Source organism: Podarcis gaigeae (assembly GCF_964106915.1).
Source record: "Podarcis gaigeae genome assembly, chromosome: 2".
Taxonomy (NCBI): Eukaryota; Metazoa; Chordata; class Lepidosauria; order Squamata; family Lacertidae; genus Podarcis; species Podarcis gaigeae.
In genome coordinates this window covers 22,978,128-22,996,606 of record NC_139679.1, presented here as the reverse complement: position 1 = coordinate 22,996,606, position 18,479 = coordinate 22,978,128, and the positions used below count along the sequence as shown (strand labels likewise).

Here is an 18,479-nt window from a genome sequence, read left to right as displayed (position 1 = left end):
TTTGTTTTTCATATCTTCTGCATATCCAAATTAACTTAATTTACTCATTTATTCATCTTTTTTAAATATATACACTTATGAAACTGCAGCTTATTACAATAATCCTCCCAATGTTTTTATCTGTTTATACCGTATTTTTCGCTCTATAAGATGCACCAGACCACAAGACGCACCTAGTTTTTGGAGGAGGAAAACAAGAAAAAAAATATTCTGAATCTCAGAAGCCAGAACAGCAAGAGGGATCGCTGCGCAGTGAAAGCAGCAATCCCTCTTGCTGTTCTGGCTTCTGGGATAGCTGCGCAGCCTGCATTCGCTCCATAAGACGCACACACATTTCCCCTTACTTTTTAGGAGGGAAAAAGTGAGTCTTATAGAGCAAAAAATACGGTAATTTATCTGTAAATATTCAATAAACCATTTCCATTCTTTTATTTTTAAAATATGTTCTCTTGATTTCTTATTCTTCCGGTAAGTTTCACCATTTCTGCATATTCCATAAGTTTTTGTACCCATTCTTCCTTTGCTGGGACCTCTGCTTCTTTCCATTTTGGGGCGGGTAACATTCTTGCCGCTGTAGCAGCATACATGAATAAGTTTCTATAAATTTTAGGTAGTTCTGTCCCTGTAATTCCCAAAAGAAAAGCTTCTAGGTTGTTTTTTTTTTACAAAGGTTATTTTAAACATCCTTTTTATTTCATTATATATCTAGAGCAGGCATAGGCAAACTCGACCATCCAGATGTTTTGGGACTACAGTGGTACCTCGGGTTCCAGACGCTTCAGGTTACAGACGCTAACCCAGAAATAGTACCTTGGGTTAAGAACTTTACCTCAGGATGAGAACAGAAATCGTGCAACACTGGTGCGGCGGCAGCAGCGGGAGGCACCATTAGCTAAAGTGATACCTCAGGTTAAGAACAGTTTCAGGTTAAGAACAGACCTCCAGAACGAATTAAGTTCTTAACCTGAGGTACCACTGTACAACTCCCATCATCCCTGACCACTGGTCCTGTTAGCTGGTGATGACGGGAGTTGTAGTCCCAAAACATCTGGAGGGCCGAGTTTGCCTAGGCCTGATCTAGAGTCCTCCTTTCCAGACAGGCCCGTCCAGTCAATGAAGTGCCAAATCCTAAACCTTTGTTTTAAGCTCCACTCAATCCTATCCATAAAAACTCACACCGCCCTGGTAAAAACAAGAGGCTGGTGAACAAAAGCCGTCTCATAACTCTACCTGTATCTGGGAAGAAGCTGTTAGCCAATTGCTGCTGCTGCTGCTGCTGTTGTTGTTGTTGTTGCATCACGACTTGCTGTGGCTTGAGCCCCATCATCTGTTGCTGTTGCTGCTGGACCCCCGGCATGGGCTTCTGGGCCAAGACCTGCTGTTGGTTCTGCTGGCCATGCGCTGCCTGGATGCTATGTTGGGCGGCAAGCATATGAGCCTGGTTCTGAGCCACCCCCATATGCGGGGCCAGGACTTGACCTTGCTGGGGACCAGCCAGTCGCTGCTGCTGCTGCTGCTGCTGTTGCATCAGCTGCTGGTTGGCCACCATCCCTTGCTGCCTGGCCACCATGCCCAATTGCAGCTGCTGCTGGGAGCTCACCAACTGCCCGTCGTGAGACTGGGGAGGGGGAGCCGAGTGAGCCAACATGGTGTGAGCCTGGAGGTGCTGCTGGGAGCCCCCGGGCATCTGGGCTGACATCTGCTGCTTCTTCTGCAGCTCCTTCTTCTCGTGCTCCAGCAGGTCTTCGATCAACAGAGGCAGCTCGCTGGCCACCAGCGAGCTCTCCATCTTGTCGAGGTCATCAGCAGGAGAATGCTGCTGAGAGTTGGCCAGGCTCAGGGGCCCTCCGTCCAGCTCAAACTTCTCCAGGATGGAGTTGCCGGCGTTGGCCATCTGCACGGGGACCAGCGGCGGCCGGCCGGGGGCACCGTAGAGGACCTTGTCGGAGATGGAAGTGTGGCTGTTGCCGTGGAACGACGTCATGCCCAGCCGGACTCCGCCGGGGCTCATGAGGCCCTGGCCGGGTTTGATGTTGACCGCCAAGGCAGCTGCCATTTTCTCGGCCCCTTCAGACTTGATAGGAAGCTTCTCTGGGGCGCCGGTGTTGAACTGGCAAGGCGACGGCTTCAGGCAGCCTTCCTCTATCTTGGGTTTGATATCGGCTGGCAGGCTGACCAGCTTACTATCTAGCACGTCGCTGTGGGCCTTGAGCGTTGAAAGGATGGGGGAGGGCGGTGGCACCCCTGAGGCAGAGGATGGGCAGGGAACGTGGAGCAGGCCGAGCCCTTCTTTCGCCTTGGGCACCTCATCTCTGGGCATCGATGGTGCCCTTGGCTCACCTGGCTTCCCGACGCCGGCCGAGGGCGTTTCCTTGGGGTAGGGTCCGGCCGAGGGCTCCTTCTTGAGCAGATCTTCCCGCTCGGCCTTCTCGTTGGCCGACTCCACCAACCGCAGGTGCTCGTTGAAGATGTCCTTCTTGTCCCCGGTGTCCAGTTCCGGGTCGGTGTAGGCCAACAAGTCAAACTCATCTCCATTCAGCAGGTCGTCGAGGTGCGGGTCATTGGTTTCCAAGTTATCCAGGTTCCCCAGGTCGTCGTCGCCTTTGGCGACGTCCGGGTCCAGGCTCAAGTTGGCCAAGTCGTCGTCGTCCTCCAGGTCTTTGTGGGAATCAAAGTCGTCGTCTAAGTCCGGCTCCACCGGCACCTCACAGGGTAGCTGCCTGCCGGCCAGGCCTAGCTGATTCCTGCCAGCAGCTGGGGCAGCATCAGTGGCAGCTGAGGTAATGGGCACATCTTTAGGGCCGGATGAGGAGAGAGGTCGGGGCGGGATGTGTTGCATCTCCAAGTTTCCAGGGGGCAGGATCAACTGGGACACAGCCTTGGCATGGGGATGGTGGTTGTTGCTCATCTCTGCCCCCTGCTGAGGAGAGGATGACATAGGGACAGACATCTTCTGGGCTTGCAGGCCTTGGCTTCCCAGGACAGGAGCCTGCATGGGCATAACGGGAGATTTCAAAGCCTGGCTGGCACCGTCATTCCCGGGTATGAAGAATCTGGTTCGAGCCTGTGGGTTCTGCTGGACAAAGGGGGGCCCTGCACCGCTCCCAAGCACTCCCTTCTGGATGTTGTGCCTCAGCTCAATGAACTGGGCTCCCAGAGAGCTGGTCGAGGCTTGAATCTGCTCTCCGGGGCCTGGCAGGCGTGGGGCAAGGCCTGCTAGGGCTTGCCGGCTCAAGTCTTGGGTGGGGGGCTGGGGGAAGCGCGAAGGGACAGAGAGACGCATGGACACAGCTTGCTGCTGCTGTTGCTGCTGCTGCCACATCTGCTGCTGTGGAGACGGGGCTTGGAAGACACCGCGGGGATAAAATGGCTGCGCGGCAGCCACCGAAGACCTGGAAGAGGAAGGAACAAAGAAGGAGAGAGAGAGATAAATGTCAGCTATGGGACACAAGTGGGGACTCTCAGGTAGAGGTGCCTCATAATCACTTCTGACAGAAGGCCACTTTCCACGCTGCTTGAAAACCACAATGGGGACACCCTTCCCAAACAAACCACATTTGCCTACTGAAGTAAGGCCACATGGCCTGCAATTGCACCTCCCGCCTCCAAGACAACAGCCTGTCAGGCACACGGAATCAAATAACTGGAAAGTTGGTCACCCCTTGCGACGAGGAATCTTCTTACCCAGTGTGGAACTCGAACCCATAACCCTGAGATTAAGATCCTCTACTGACCAAGCTATGGCTTGTAACCTTTAGTGAAGTTCCCTGAGCTGCTGTCAACCACCTGGCCTACTCTGCTCTGGGGAAGTTCTGATCTTTTAGGGTAGCCCTTTGTCATCTTTCCCTTCTTTCACGGCCAACACTGTAAGCTCTCTGGGGCAGGGGCCTGTCACGTTTCGTTCATCAATGGTACACACGCTCCAGAGGAATTACTCCTGCAGGCACCCTTTGTTTCCAAGCAAAGCATGGGAATCTAATCCAGTGTTTCCCAACCTTTGGTCTCTAGCTGTTTTCGGACTACATTTCCCACCATCCCTGACCACTGGTACTGCTAGCTAGGGATGATGGGAGTTGTAGTCCAAAAGCAGCTGGAGACCCAGGGTTGGGAAACACTGATAATCTGCCTCAGGTGAATGCAGTACAGTGGTACCTCGGGTTACATACGCTTCAGGTTACAGACTCCGCTAACCCAGAAATAGTACCTCGGGTTAAGAACTTTGCTTCAGGATGAGAACAGAACTCGTGCTCCGGCGGCACAGCGGCAGCAGGAGGCCCCATTAGCTAAAGTGGTGCTTCCAGTTAAGAACAGTTTCAGGTTAAAAACGGACCTCCGGAACGAATTAAGTATGTAACCAGAGGTACCACTGTAAAACAGGTCAGAGCAAGGTCTCCATGGGAGGATCGCACACCGACAGAGAACCTGCCCTTGGTTATCCAGCCCCTGTAGTCTGGTCTCCTAAATGGCACCACACGACTCACCTGCCATTGATATCCATGGTAGAAGGGGTCGCTGATGGAGGGGGGCGGGCAAGTCGCTCGTCCTGCACGTAGGGCCCTTGCCCCATCACTCCACTGGGAAGTTTGCTCCCCACTGGGGTGCCCCCCAGGCTGCCAAGCATTCCTTTGTCCTGGGAAAAGGGAGAGGGGAAGACAGACCCATGTGGATGTCAGTTGCTTTTTTGACAGCATAGTTTATTTCTGGGGGGTGGGGTGGGGAGGTAGAGGGCCTCTCTAAGAAACCCATAATATGCCCCGGCCTCACGCGTTACCTGCACTGCTGGATAAGGAGTCATGCTCCGGTTCATCTGCTCAAAGGCCTGCCCGCCACTCTCCGGGTTCCACGACGCCTGGGCGTTGTTGGCGGCTGCGGCCGCACTTTCCTTCTCTTGCCTCAAGTTGTTCCTCTGGATCTGCTGGCGGATGAGGAACTCGCGGAGTCTCTGCCGCTGATGGGAGGTAACCGGAGAGAGAGGGAGCAGGCTGTTAGTCTGAGGGTCTCAAAAGGGGCAGCCGGACTGTACATCAAGGCAGCCCAAAGTGTGGCACCACAAAGGAAAATAAGTACAGGCCAGGCAAGCAATGATTAATTGGAAGGAGCAGGATCTATAAGCCAAACAGGGTGCAAGTAAATCAAATCGTAATATATAGCCAGTCTGGCCTGCAGTGTGCAGGTGGTTAAAGGGCCAGGGTTCTGTATTCAGTTTTTTGGTTTATGAAAATATTTATGTAAACAATTTAGGCAATCACACAAGTCAGAAAACATCCACTTCTCAGGAATCCAACATATTCCTAAAAACTGATTATGTATGCAAATCTTTTCTAAAATATGTTCTGCTTTAATATGCAATAGTGCTGCAGGTGTGAGGTATTATTTAAAGGTAAAGGGACCCCTGACAGTTAAGTCCAGTCGCAAATGACTCTGAGGTTGCGACGCTCATCTCGCTTTATTGGCCAAGGGAGCTGGTGTACAGCTTCCGGGTCATGTGGCCAGCATGACTAAGCCACTTCTGGCGAAACCAGAGCACCGCACGGAAATGCTGTTTACCTTCCTGCCGGAGCGGTACCTATCTATCTACTTGCACTGGTGTGCTTTTGAACTGCTAGGTTGGCAGGAGCCGGGACTGAGCAACGGGAGCTCACCCCGCCGCAGGGATTCAAACCACCGACCTTCCGATTGGCAAGTCCTAGGCTCAGTGGTTTACACCACAGCGCCACCTGCATCCCTCTGAGGTGTTATTTCGGGACCAGGAATTCAGTTTATTGCGAGCTCAACATTGAGAGAGAATGGTATGAAAATGGCAATGCGATGGCACTTAATACCTCTGAACCTAAGATTTCAAAAGCTGGACGTAGTTGATACGGTGCCAAAAAAAACACGCACACAAAAAGCAGGCTGCTTCCACATGTGGTTGCCATGTTACCAAACGCTCATCACATGTTTTGCAAAAAATGATTGTGCAACTTCAAGCAATATCACCCCTTACTAATGTTAATGCATTTCTGGGCCTTCTTAAATGTTACTCCAGATTTACTGTGCAATCAGAACCCTGGCTACTCAAGAGTTCATTCCTACTGACTTCAAGGGAGCTTTACTCCCGTGTTAAGTGGGATTAGGTCTGCACCCTTGCTCTTAGAAAGAAACATTGGGTGGTCATGAATGAGATAGAATGGTTTTTGCTCATCGCTGGAAATGTAAGGAGAAGCCTTCAAAACCAGAATGGCTGGGGAAAGTGTGGGAGACTCTGATAAAAGAGTGTCAAATCAATGGCGTTTGACGATCGTACAAATGCACTTGATGTAATGTGAAGCTCAGCTGTTTTCACGAAGAACTTTGTGTCACTAGGTCAATCATCATCATCATCATTTAAGATGCAAAGAATGAAATATACTGTATACCAAATTCAGATCATTGCCGTCATTAGGGTTTAGGGACGGAACCTAGTGAATTTGTGGCTGACAACCCATTGGAGGATTAGCATGGCATAGCATCCAAACTGCAGCTGGGTACTCCCTGGTTTGAACCTTAAAAAAGGTAAAGGTAAAGGTACCCCTGCCCGTACGGGCCAGTCTTGCCAGACTCTAGGGTTGTGCGCTCATCTCAGTCTAGAGGCCGGGAGCCAGCGCTGTCCGCAGACACTTCCGGGTCACGTGGCCAGCATGACAAGCTGCATCTGGCGAGCCAGCGCAGCACACGGAACGCCGTTTACCTTCCCGCTGGTAAGCGGTCCCTATTTATCTACTTGCACCCGGGGGTGCTTTCGAACTGCTAGGTTGGCAGGCGCTGGGACCGAACGACGGGAGTGCACCCCGCCGCAGGGATTTGAACCGCCGACCATGCGATTGGCAAGTCCTAGGCGCTGAGGTTTTACCCACAGCGCCACCCGCGTCCCGGTTTGAACCTTACCCTTAGCTAAAAAACTGAGTAAGCTCACTGTAGTTAAGACTGGCCTCTCTCTCAGCCCTAGTTCCTGTAATCTGCAATATGAGGGCAACGCTGGCCTGCATTCAAGGGTTGCCTGCTTTATGAAATGATATCACAAGACATCAAAATGTTCTCAGGATTCAGGCCTTGGCCCAGTTTCTGCTCCAGGATCAGGCCTGCCCCCGTAGAGAAAAGGATGCTACAAGGCATGGGCCTGCCTGTCCCATGACCTCCCCATCTCGATCCCAAACTTCTACTTATTCTATGGGAGGGTTTCACTCGAGCTTAAAGGCCAAGTACCCTATTCCATTACAGGAAATAACCTATTTAGACATTTGAAGGGCTTACGCCAACTTACCTGTTTAATTTAAGATGGATGCATTGGTGGTCATTGTGTTCTTAATGTAAGCTGGCTGTGTTTTATGTTATTTTCTCTCTCTTTCCCTTTTATTATTACTTTTTTATTTTGACAAAGTAATAATAAATAAATAAATAAATAATTGCACCACCGCCCACGAGACACCATTCCATCGTAACTATCCAGCCTCCCAAAATTTCAACACCTCTTGCGATGGTTTGACCCCTTACCGTTTTAACAGTACAGATTCTACAAATACTTTCCACCTCTCCTCAAAATAATTTCTCCCACATATTCCCCATCTTGCCTTAATAGCACATGTTAATTTACCATTAATAGTTACATCCCGCACCCCTTCATACCATTCTTGCATTTTATATTTCCCTTGCCCCTTCCACTTCCTAGCTATAACTCGTGCAGCTGTAGATAAATTTGTGAGCAAGTTCTTCCTGGCCTGTGAGCCTTCCACCCCATCGTAAATTGACAATACTACCCCTGGACTTTCAGTCAGCTTTTTTTTCTGATTTCTGTTATCTCTTTAAACACCCTTTGCAAAAAAAATTGTGCTTATTTACACGCCCCCCCCCCACCACATGTGTCAGTTGGGGGACTCCAAATTCAGAAAATGGGGGGAGATTGCCCAGAGCTGTTGAGATACCAATCACACGTCCCCCCAACGCACTATCCGTGTATAAGATGCCCACCAATTTTAAACGTAAATTTTAAATAAAAAATCCTTGTCCGGTTTCTTGGCATCCCTTCCAACATAACACCAAATATTCCTGGTTTAGTTGATTTAATCTTACCGGTATTAAATACCATCTCCAAATTAACTTAATAGTAACTTTCTTCTAAACTTATCCTTTGTTTGTTTGTTCCTCTTACATTTGCTATTATAATTTAAAAAACAAAACAAAACCCTGTTTTGTCTCCTCTATCATTCTAAGCACCAGATTCTCCCATTTTCAGTTATGGGGTATCAGAGTTTTTAAGGGGCTAACCAGGCTGGGATAGCTAGGATAGCAGGCTTCTTGGTTTTTGAATGTCTGCTGTAGATTGTTTTCAATTTCGTTGTTCTGTATGGGACAATGACAATAAAGATTATCATATCGTACCTGAAGCCAAGTAGCAGCCCTGCTTACCTGCCGAACTTTCTCCATCTCTGTCTGGGTGGCATTGCTGCCCATCGTCCCCTCCTGGCTGGCTGGCAGTTCCTGCAGCTCCCGGTTGGCAGCTCCGACCGCTCCCTCTTCCCTCTTGTCGCCTGGAGGCACCAGGCCTGTCCGCGGCAGGTAGGCCAAGGAGCCATCTTGTTGAGGCGGCGGCGGCGGCTGGGGCAGAGCTGAGGGCGGGCGCAGCGGAGAGACATTGTAGGAGTCCGCGGTGCCCTTGCCAGGGCCGAGGGGGCTGCCAGCTTGGTGGAACCCCGGTGAGGAGACATAGCTGGTGCTCTGGGGCTTGCCGGGGGCAAAATGGCTGTTGATGCCGTGGGAAGGGGAGCTCTTGAGTGGTTCGCTGGGTGGGAAGGTGAAGCGCATCTGCTGGGCCTGAGTGCTCGGGAAGACGCTTGCCCCAGGGGAGCGAGCAAATTGGGGCTGTGGGCCAGGCTTAGGGGGGGCTTCGGAGGAGGGCGGCCCTGCCGGGAAGCCCCCGGAGGCAAGGGTATTATGGGAGCCGGGCATGGGCTTGAAGCCGGCCTCCGGCATCTGGGGGCGAGGGGGTTTGTGCAGGGGCGCGAAGGGGTCCCGCGACTGTGGCCGTGAAGGGGGGCGGGAGTAGGGGTCCGGGGACTGGAAGCGGGGGGTCACCGGGGACTGGCAGAAGGCCTCATTGGAGAGCGGCCGGGGCGTGAGGGGAGACTGGGAGCTGGACTGGGACTGGGGGCTAGCGGGGACGCGGGAGAAAGGGTCGGAGGGCAAGGAGCGGGGTGGCAGGGCACAGCAGCTTTCCGGGGGTGGGGGCTGAGGCCTCGGCGTCAGGGGAGGCTGAGCGTAGGGGTCCGGGTACGGCGACTGGCGGTAGAGGTCAGCCTGGCTGGGGGGAGACGCGGCCAGAGGGTGGGCGTCGGGAGGCCGGTGCCCCAAGCCCGGGCTCTGCGGCTCGACCTGAGACTGGCGGGGAGTGAGCGGGGCCTTGAAAACATCCGGAGCCTTCATTTCGGCCAGGTGGTGAGCACCGGACGGCGAGTCGCCGTAGCTGCAGCCATAGCTGGGGGAGCAGATCCCCGGCCCGGCCTCTTCCTTCTTGATGTCCAACCCTTTCTTCAGCTCCCCAAAAGGCGGAGGCGAGAGAAGCAGGGCGGACCGCTGAGGGCTCCCGGGCACCGATAGGTTCTCCAAGGACCCGGTGGGGCAGCGGGGCTTGAGGAAGTGGTCTGGCGTGGAAGGCTTGTGCCTCGGGGTCCCCGGAGGGGTGGGCTGGAAGTCCCCGGGCTGTGGGGCCGGGCGAGGGTTCGGTAGGAGCGGAGACTGTCCGGAGGAAGAGGAGGAGGACGAGGACGAAGCAAAGCCAGCAGGCACTGTCGGGCTCTGGCCCACCGAGGAGGGAGAGGGGAAACCTGAATCCGGCGGGGGGCAGGCCACGCCGTAGGGCTCGTGCAAAGGCACTGGAGCGGGGGGCTGGGCACTGGCGGCAGAAGAGGGGAGCTTGAGGAAGAGCTCGCTGGGCGACTCGACGCCGCCGGACCCGCTGGGCAGAGCTGCGGTGTTGCTGACGTAGAGCGGCTGCCCTGGCACAGAGGCGGCGGTAGGAGGAGGGGGCAGCGGAGGAGGCGGCTGGGGGGCCGCGGTGGGCAGCGCCCCCTGCTGGGGCGGGATGCGCAAGTGTAGGGCCGGCCGGTCTGGCCTGCGCAGCACCTCGACTTTGGTCTGCTTGTTGATCTGGCTCTCGGCTTGCTGAGAAAGACAGAGGAAGAGGCGGAGCGTCAAAAGGGCGCCGTCAACACCCGAGCACACAAGACACCCATTTGGTGACACCTTCTCACACACACGGTGAAAAGGGAAGAAACGGGGGGAAACCCAGGTCATGGGATATATTCTGCTCTCAGGGACAGGAGGGAAATCATCTGAGATGCACCCAAAGGAACCTCAGAGAGGACCTAGAGTTTCTGCCCTCTTTACAGGGGTTCCAGAAAAGTACCTGTGCTAGTCTGTTGCAGCAATGCAAAGAATCTGGGGGGGGGGGCCCTTAAAGACAAAAAATCCCACGTATGTATTTCTAACTCCTGTCTCTCTGCTATCAAGGCTTCTGAACTGATTAACAAGAAAACCTATCACATAAGAATCCTACACACGAAGGCCACACAAACAATTTAGATTTTTCTTGGCGTAGGAACTAGTTCCACAGACAATTACACGGTGGTTCTGGCACAGCTTCCCCATTGGGTTTTCCTGCTCAGCCCATGCTACCCTATCTACTGATTACGCCACTGCCCTTGGCTTACCTTCTGCACCTTGTTGATGCGATGGGCTGCCCGGTTATCTTTGGCCTTTTGCTGCAGAGAAAAACCCAAAATGAGAAAGGTTGGCAGGAAAAACACCCCCACCCAAGGTTGGATGAATGCTCCTTTCCTAAATCACATAATTGGCCACTTTTTTTAAAAAAAGTGTCATCATTTCACTTTGATTTTACATAGAGTGATACCTCGGGTTATGAACTTAATTCGTTCCGGAGGTCCGTTCTTAACCCGAAACCGTTCTTAACCTGAGGCGCGCTTTTGCTAATGGAGCCTCTTGCTGCTGCCATGAGATTTCGGTTCTCATCCTGAGGTAAAATTCTCAACCCGAGGTACTACTTCTGGGTTAGTGGTGTTTGTAACCTGAAGCGTTTGTAACCCGAGGTACCAATGTATAAGATAAAAATAACTTTTAAAAAGGTAAAGGACCCCTGGACGGTTAAGTCCAGTCAAAGGCGACTATGGGGTTGTGGCGCTCATCTCGCTTTCAGGCCAAGGACTGTGACTTGCAGAGTAATTTGCAGAGTGCGAATTAATTTAATTCTTCTTACAAACAGGAGGCCATCCCCTTGAAATTAAACTGAATCCTGTATTCAGGGGCCACGTACCAAGTATGGGGCTTTGTCTGGGGCCGGCACCTTTCTCCAGAGCTTCATGATCTGCTTGCAACGGCTGGACCAATCTGTGGAGGGATGGGGAAAAAGGAGGAGAGAGAACAAGGCTTACACGCAGGCCCAAGACCTTCCAAGTCCAGAGATTTTGAACACCGGTTTGATATAAAGCTGAGGGAAAGAAGGCAAAGTGACAGACAGAAGCTTCTAGAAAGGCCAGTGTGGTTTCAAGACCCACATGCAAATCTGTGCAAATCCATCATCAAGTCCGGACAGTGAGGTTCAGCTCCTATGGCCTTCTGGCGGTTCCCTCACTGCGAGACATGAAGCTACAGGGAACCAAGAGGGCCTTCTCAGCAGTGGCACCCTCCCTGCAGAGCGCCCTCCCTTCACATGTCAAGGAAATAAACAACTCTCTGACTTTTAGAAGACATCTGAAGGCAGCCCTGTTTAGGGAAGTTTATCGGGAAGTTTTGTTACGTTTTTGTATGTGCTGGAAGCTGCCCAGAGTGACTGGGGAAACCCAGTCAGATGGGCAGCACATGAAATAATAGCATCATCAGTCTAGGCAGCTAGACTGGTGACTGGGAGTGGCCGCCAAGATGCTGACCTTTAAAGCCCTGAACGGCCCTATCATTCAAGCCTGGACACTGAAGTCCAGCTCCGGGGGCCTTCTGGCTGTTCCCTCACTGCGAGAAGCGAAGTTACAGTGGTACCTCGGGTTAAGTACTTAATTCGTTCCGGAGATCCGTACTTAACCTGAAACTGTTCTTAACCTGAAGCACCATTTTAGCTAATGGGGCCTCCTGCTGCTGCCTGCTGCTGCCGCGCCGCCGGAGCACAATTTCTGTTCTCATCCTGAATCAAAGTTCTTAACCTGAAGCAATATTTCTGGGTTAGCGGAGTCTGTAAACTGAAGTGTATGCAACCTAAAGCGTATGTAACTCGAGGTACCACTGTACAAGGAACCAGGAAGTGGGCCTTCTAAGGAGTGGTACCCACCCTGTGGAACGCCCTCCCATCAGATGTCAATGAAATAAACAACTATTTGACTTTTAGCAGACATCTGAAGGCAGCCCTGTTTAGGGAAGTTTTTAATATTTGATATTCTAGCGCTTTATTTATTTAATAATAATAATAATAATTATTATTATTATTATTATTATTATTTAGAGTGGCTGGGAAAACTCAGTCAGATGGGCGGGGTATAAATACAGTGGTACCTCAGGTTAAGAACTTAATTCCTTCCAGAGGTCCGTTCTTAACCTGAAACTGTTCTTAACCTGAAGCACCACTTTAGCTAATGGGGCCTCTTGCTGCCACTGCGCCGCCACTGCACGATTTCTGTTCTCATCCAGAAGCAAAGTTCTTAACCCAAGGTAATATTTCTGAGTTAGTGGAGTCTGTAAGCTGAAGCGTGTGTAACCTGAAGCGCATGTAACCCGAGGTACCACTGTAATAAGTTGTTGTTGTTATGCCACAGGAGAGAAAGTGGGCAGGATATTAATAATATAATAATTTATTATTTATACTCTGCCCATCTGGCTGGGTTTCCACACCCACTCTGGTCGGCTTCCAACAAAAGATTGAAAATACATTATAACATCAGTCATTAAAAACTTCTCTAAACAGGGAGGAGAGAGAAAGAGAGAGAAAGAAAGGAAAAGAAAAAGCCACCCACCTGGGTAGTCTTGCTTGAGGTTGGGGAAGTTCATGTTGGCATAGAGGACGGGCGAGATGGTGGAGAGCTCTCCCAGCTCTTCATCTTTCTCCCAGCGCTGCAAGCTCCGCTGGTTGTACGACAGCCCGTCGCTCTCCCCCTCCGTGGTGGGCGTGGTGGGGGTGGACGCCGCAGAGCTGCTGGCCCAAGGGCTCTCTGGCTCACACTGCTCTGGGCTAAAGAAGCCACTCCTCTCCCTACATGGGCGAGGGGGGAGGAAGGAGAGAAACACAATGCATGTTGGATAAAAGATTTAGGGATACCGGAATAGGTAAAGGTAAAGGGTAAAGGGACCCCTGACCATTGGGTCAAGTCATAAACGACTCTGGGGTTGGGGCGCTCATCTCGCTTTATTGGCTGAGGTAGCCGGCGTACAGCTTCCGGGTCATGTGGCCAGCATGACTAAGCCGCTTGTGGCGAACCAGAGCAGCGCACAGAAACGCCGCTTACCTTCCCGCCAGAGCGGTACCTATTTATCTACTTGCACTTTGGCGTGCTTTCAAACTGCTAGGTTGGCAGGAGCAGGGACCGAGCAACGGGAGCTCACCCTGTCGCGGGGATTCGAACCACGACCTTCTGATCGGCAAGTCCTAGGCTCTGTGGTTTAACCCACAACGCCACCCGCGTCCCTTTGAATGGAATAGGAGCGGTGCCTAAACCCAAGGGGTGGGGGGAATCCTTCCAGGTGCGGTTGGAGCCCAACTTCCACCACCACCCCAGCCATCACAAACAAGATCAAGAATGAGTTGGAGCCCAGCAACTTCCAGAAGGCTCCACCGCCGGTGGTCTAAGAGAGAAGACGCCAGTGCGGGTGACCTACCTGCTATCAAGAAATGGGGACTGGCAAACCCCTGAGTAGGTCTCCATCGGCACAGCGGGTTGAAGTGGCCCAAGGGAGACCCCGGCGCCACCTAGAAACAAGAAGAGATGGATCACAGAGCTGGAGGTGCTTCTCCTCCCCACTGTTAGGGTGCGCTGCAAACTCTCAACGGGTTCCTTTCTTCGTCTCAGCAGAAGCAACTCAGAAAGTCTCCCTGCATCTTCGCAGCAGCAGAGTCCGGTAAATTCCCAAGACAGGAATAACACCCTCCCCTTCCCAATTCTCCTCTAAAGTCTTTTATTATTCACAAGTTGCATATAGCGCAATGGGTCTACGTATAAAATAAGCAGCCGAGCGATATACAGATCTCTCCTCCCTTCAGGTATCCGGCCAGAGACAGGCTCACGGACCATCACTGACTGCCTCTCACACTACTGCATCTCTCCTCCTCCAGACTAGCCCTGATAAGGACACCTGTGGACGGCCAGAATTCTGGTTGCTAAGCAGATGTTGCCAAGCGTGCCTCAAGGATGCGTTTCAAGGCCGTGCTTCAAGGCTTCTTTCAAGCTTATTTTGGCAGTGCACCAAAACACCCACAACCCCAAAGACACACTGCTTTCTGTCCAGCAGCAGTTTCACGCAAGAGGTGTTGCCAGTCCCGCCGGGGATCAAACCTGGAACCGTCGGTACAAAAGGCACACAATCTACCACCGAACCGCAGCCCTTTCACAAAAAACAAAGCCTTCCAAGCACACAAAGTGCAGGTGCTTTGGGCTGAAGTGGCTGAAGTGCTAAAAAGCCCGCAAAAAACAAACAACCCATTTGAACACTTATGATGTAGCAACAAAACCACCACCACTCAAACCACCCAAAAACTTGCCTTGCCTGGTTACTTGAATAAAATTCTCATATACCACATGCAAATACCCACTTCCTATTTACCAGCCAAGTTGAAATAACTTCCTTCCATCTACCAGCCCTAGCGATGTACTATAGCTACGGCTGGCTGATATTATTGAAAAGGTCTTGAGTATAACGGCTGCCTAAGTCCAAAAGTGAAACTAAAACACCAATACTTTTGGACATCACAATGTAAGGTAAACAAGTAAAGGACCCCTGGACAGTTAAGTCCAGTCAAAGGCGACCATGGGGTTACGGCGCTCATCTTGCTTTTTAGGCTGAGAGAGCCAGCGTTTGTCCGCAGACAGCTTTCCGGGTCATGTGGCCAGCATGACTAAACCGCTTCTGGTGCAACAGAACACTGTGACGGAAACCAGAGAGCACAGAATCGCCGTTTACCTTCCCGCCACAGGGGTACCTATTTATCTCCTTGCACTGGCGTGTTTTTGAACTGCTAGGTTGGCAGGAACTGGGACAGAGCAACGGGAGCTCACTCCATCGCGGGGATTCAAACTGCTAACCTTCTGATTGGCAAGCCCCAAAGGCTCAGTGGTTTAGACTACAGTGCCACCCGTCACAATATACAGAGCAGATAGAAAGAAAGCTGAGCTGGTTTTTATGTTGCATCACCACTTCTGTGAAATTTCTTTTATATTTGTATGTGGCTTAGATATTTTTCAATACTAAGCAACATAAAAGTAAAGGTAAAGGGCCCCCTGACCATTAGGTCCAGTCATGACCGACTCTGGGGTTGCAGCGCTCATCTTGCTTTATTGGCCGAGGGAGCCAGCGTACAGCATGACTAAGCCGCTTCTGGCGAACCAGAGCAGCGCATGGAAAAGCCGTTTACCTTCCCTCCGGAGTGGTACCTATTTATCTACTTGCACTTTGACGTGCTTTCGAACTGCTAGGTTGGCAGGAGCAGGGACCGAGCAACGGGAGCTCACCCCGTTGCGGGGATTCGAACCGCCGACCTTCTGATCGGTAAGTCCTGGGCTCTGTAGTTTAATCCACAGCGCCACCCGTGTCCCGGAACATAAAAGTAACATTAAGCAAAACATCTGAAGGGGGCGGGAGAGACAGAGAGGAAAATGTGACCCGTGGCCCACCAACCTGGGCGTGGAAGCTCACCTTGCAGGAAAGGCCTCTGGCCCAGCTGCGAGCGGCTCGGGTCCCGAAGGCCTCCGGCCTCAGCTTCCGCCCCAATGCAGTTGAGCTGCTGCTGCTGCTGTTGCTGCTCTCGCTCCGCAGACCCCAGGACGTCTTTGAAGAGCTGCTGGACGTCCTTGCTCTCCATTTTGGGCAGCTCTGTTGGGAAAAGGGGGCGGGAAAGCCACAGTGGAACGACAGGCGGCAAAAGCCCATCCAAGAGAGCAACCACCTCAGCTGGGTGGCAGAACCCGTCGGTCTCCAGTAAGGGCAGGCTGAATTGCAAGCAGGGGTGGTTAAAATAGAGAGAGAGGTGCGCCGGTTATGGAGCAGCGACCGTGCTTCTTTTTCGTAGCCGCTAGCATCTACCCCCCATTCTAGAGCGGAGAGGAAGCCGGGGCTTCCCGGCCTCTCCCTTGCTCTCCACGGAGGGGTAGATCCTTGGCAGGGAGATGGGGGGCAGAAGGGTCTATTCAAAGGGCCCGCCTGACCTTCAGTAGGGATTTTGTCAAGGTCGGAGCTGAGCACCCCCTCCCCCGGGGGTGTGGCTGGGTTCTCGGCACCTGTAGGGTCTGGAGAGGTCTTGGGCACCATCTGCTCTTCTGTGCCTGCAGGAGCAAAAACAAGAAGACCGCCGCCAAGCCCATCAGCGCAGGGACAGGGAAGGTGACTGCGCTCCCAAAAACGCGTCGGGAAGGATCATCTCCTCCGCTGGAAGCAGGGAGATAAACCCGCCTCGCTACACGTGCAGCAATATGGGAAGAAACCCAGGTAACTTTGCTCCCACCTCGCTTGCAGCTTGGCATCATTACCGTGGCAGCTGACATAGGCCAAGGAAGCGAGGCACTCCCTTCTGACGTGGCAAGTAAAAAAACCAGAAGCCTTTCTATTAGGAATTATAGGTACCGACATTCCAAAGGAACAGAAAAGACTATGTATACGACAACAGCAGCACGGATGCTACTAGCCCAGAGATGGAAAGAAGGAAAAGTCCCTACCAGATAGGAAAGGCAAACTAAGCTGTTAGACTATGGTGAAATGGCAAAACTGACCGGGAAACTCAGAGACCAAGAAGGCAAGAAATTCAAAAAAGAATGGGGAAAGTTTATAATTTATTTAGGAGATCACTGTGAGAAGTTGAAAACGTTAGCAGGGTTTTAATCTCGCTTGTAACAAACACTATGGACGATATGGATAGGTACAAAACATAGACAATGAAATAATATGCAGTTGGGAAGGTTGGCAATAGAACCCACGGGGTGGGGAGTCTCGAGATTCAGAGAAATCTCATTTTATGGATGTGTATTTGGTGTTGTAATTAATTTGTATTGGTAGAATCAAATAAAAATTATTTCAAAAAGGGAGGGACCATTAGCAATGGCAAGAATCAGGTGCTCTGATACGAGGCTCTCTCGACTGATCTCTGCTCCTTTTTGCATCAGCGGAAAATTCCTCCCAATGAGGTTGGGCTGCTGGCAACATGATATGGGCGGTGCTTCCCTAAGTGACTCCTTTGGCTGTGTGTTGCCTTCCCGACGGAATCAAAAGAAGAAGGGAGGAGAACACCAGAGCACACTACATAATTCCAATTATTATAAAATTACGTCAACACTGGAAATACGTGAAAATTTATTTTACTGGATATGGTGGATTTGGGGATGCAGTTTATTGGTATGTTTTAAAACTTGCATCACATTTCCGGTTTTCATTTTAAGGTTTATTTTAGCAGCATTTTAAAGCAGTACTTCCTTCCCAGGGCATTAACAGCAATTCCCCAACCCGGTTTTGGACAAGGCAAATGGCTTTGGTGGGGGAGACCTGGAGTGTGCAGTTAGGAGTAAGAGGTTCAATAGAATCTGGGGTACACCATACTGAGACAGGTGGACCAACATGTTTGACCCAACACAGGGCAATTCGAGATTCTCAAAAGTGCAAGGAAGTTGTCACTTCAGAACAAGGACAAGTCCCTCCCTGGCACCTTCTACGGTCAGTCTGCCACAACTGGATTTAGACAAGGGAAATCATAGGGTTTTGAACATGCCAATTAAAATATGAGCTCGTTTATACACAGCCACAAAATTTATTCACCTCATATACACAAGACCTAAAAACCCAGAGCATTATCAGGGTTCGGGGAGACAAGACTTAACCCCGCTCTGGTTGACTTTTGAGATTTTAGCAAAGCAAATTACAACTAAAGGTAAAAAAGGTAAAGGACCCCTGGACGGTTAAGTCCAGTCAAAGGCAACTATGGGGTTGCGGCGCTCATCTTGCTTTCAGGCCAAGGGGGCCGGCGTTTGTCCACAGACAGTCATGTGGCCAGCATGACTAAACCGCTTCTGGTGCAATGAGACACCGTGACGGAAGGCAGAACACATGGAAATGCCGTTTACCTTCCCGTCGCAGTGGTACCTATTTATCTACTTGCACTAGTCTGCTTTCGAACTGCTAGGTTGGCAGGGGCTGGGGCAGAGCAACTCCGCCATGGGGATTAGATCCGCCAACCTTCTGACTGGCAGGTCCAAGAGGCTCAGTGGTTTAGA

General features: G+C 51.5%; 1 protein-coding gene across 16 annotated transcripts in view; it reads right to left on the bottom strand.

Moving 5' to 3' along the window:
• Positions 1–18,479, bottom strand: part of KMT2D (lysine methyltransferase 2D) — a 107,206-nt gene that overhangs the window by 35,268 nt on the left and 53,459 nt on the right. For 14 of the 16 annotated variants that reach the window (XM_083727289.1, XM_083727281.1, XM_083727290.1 and 11 more), the window contains 10 exons: positions 16,428–16,544; positions 15,919–16,095; positions 13,888–13,978; positions 13,029–13,264; positions 11,345–11,418; positions 10,725–10,775; positions 8,425–10,176; positions 4,772–4,948; positions 4,482–4,630; positions 1,231–3,392 (listed from right to left, as the gene is read on the bottom strand). In XM_083727289.1, coding sequence (XP_083583415.1) covers positions 1,231–3,392; positions 4,482–4,630; positions 4,772–4,948; positions 8,425–10,176; positions 10,725–10,775; positions 11,345–11,418; positions 13,029–13,264; positions 13,888–13,978; positions 15,919–16,095; positions 16,428–16,544 — 4,986 coding nt within the window. The remainder of the gene's footprint in view (positions 1–1,230; positions 3,393–4,481; positions 4,631–4,771; positions 4,949–8,424; positions 10,177–10,724; positions 10,776–11,344; positions 11,419–13,028; positions 13,265–13,887; positions 13,979–15,918; positions 16,096–16,427; positions 16,545–18,479) is intronic. The other 2 variants (XM_083727284.1, XM_083727286.1) reach the window with 2 other exon arrangements.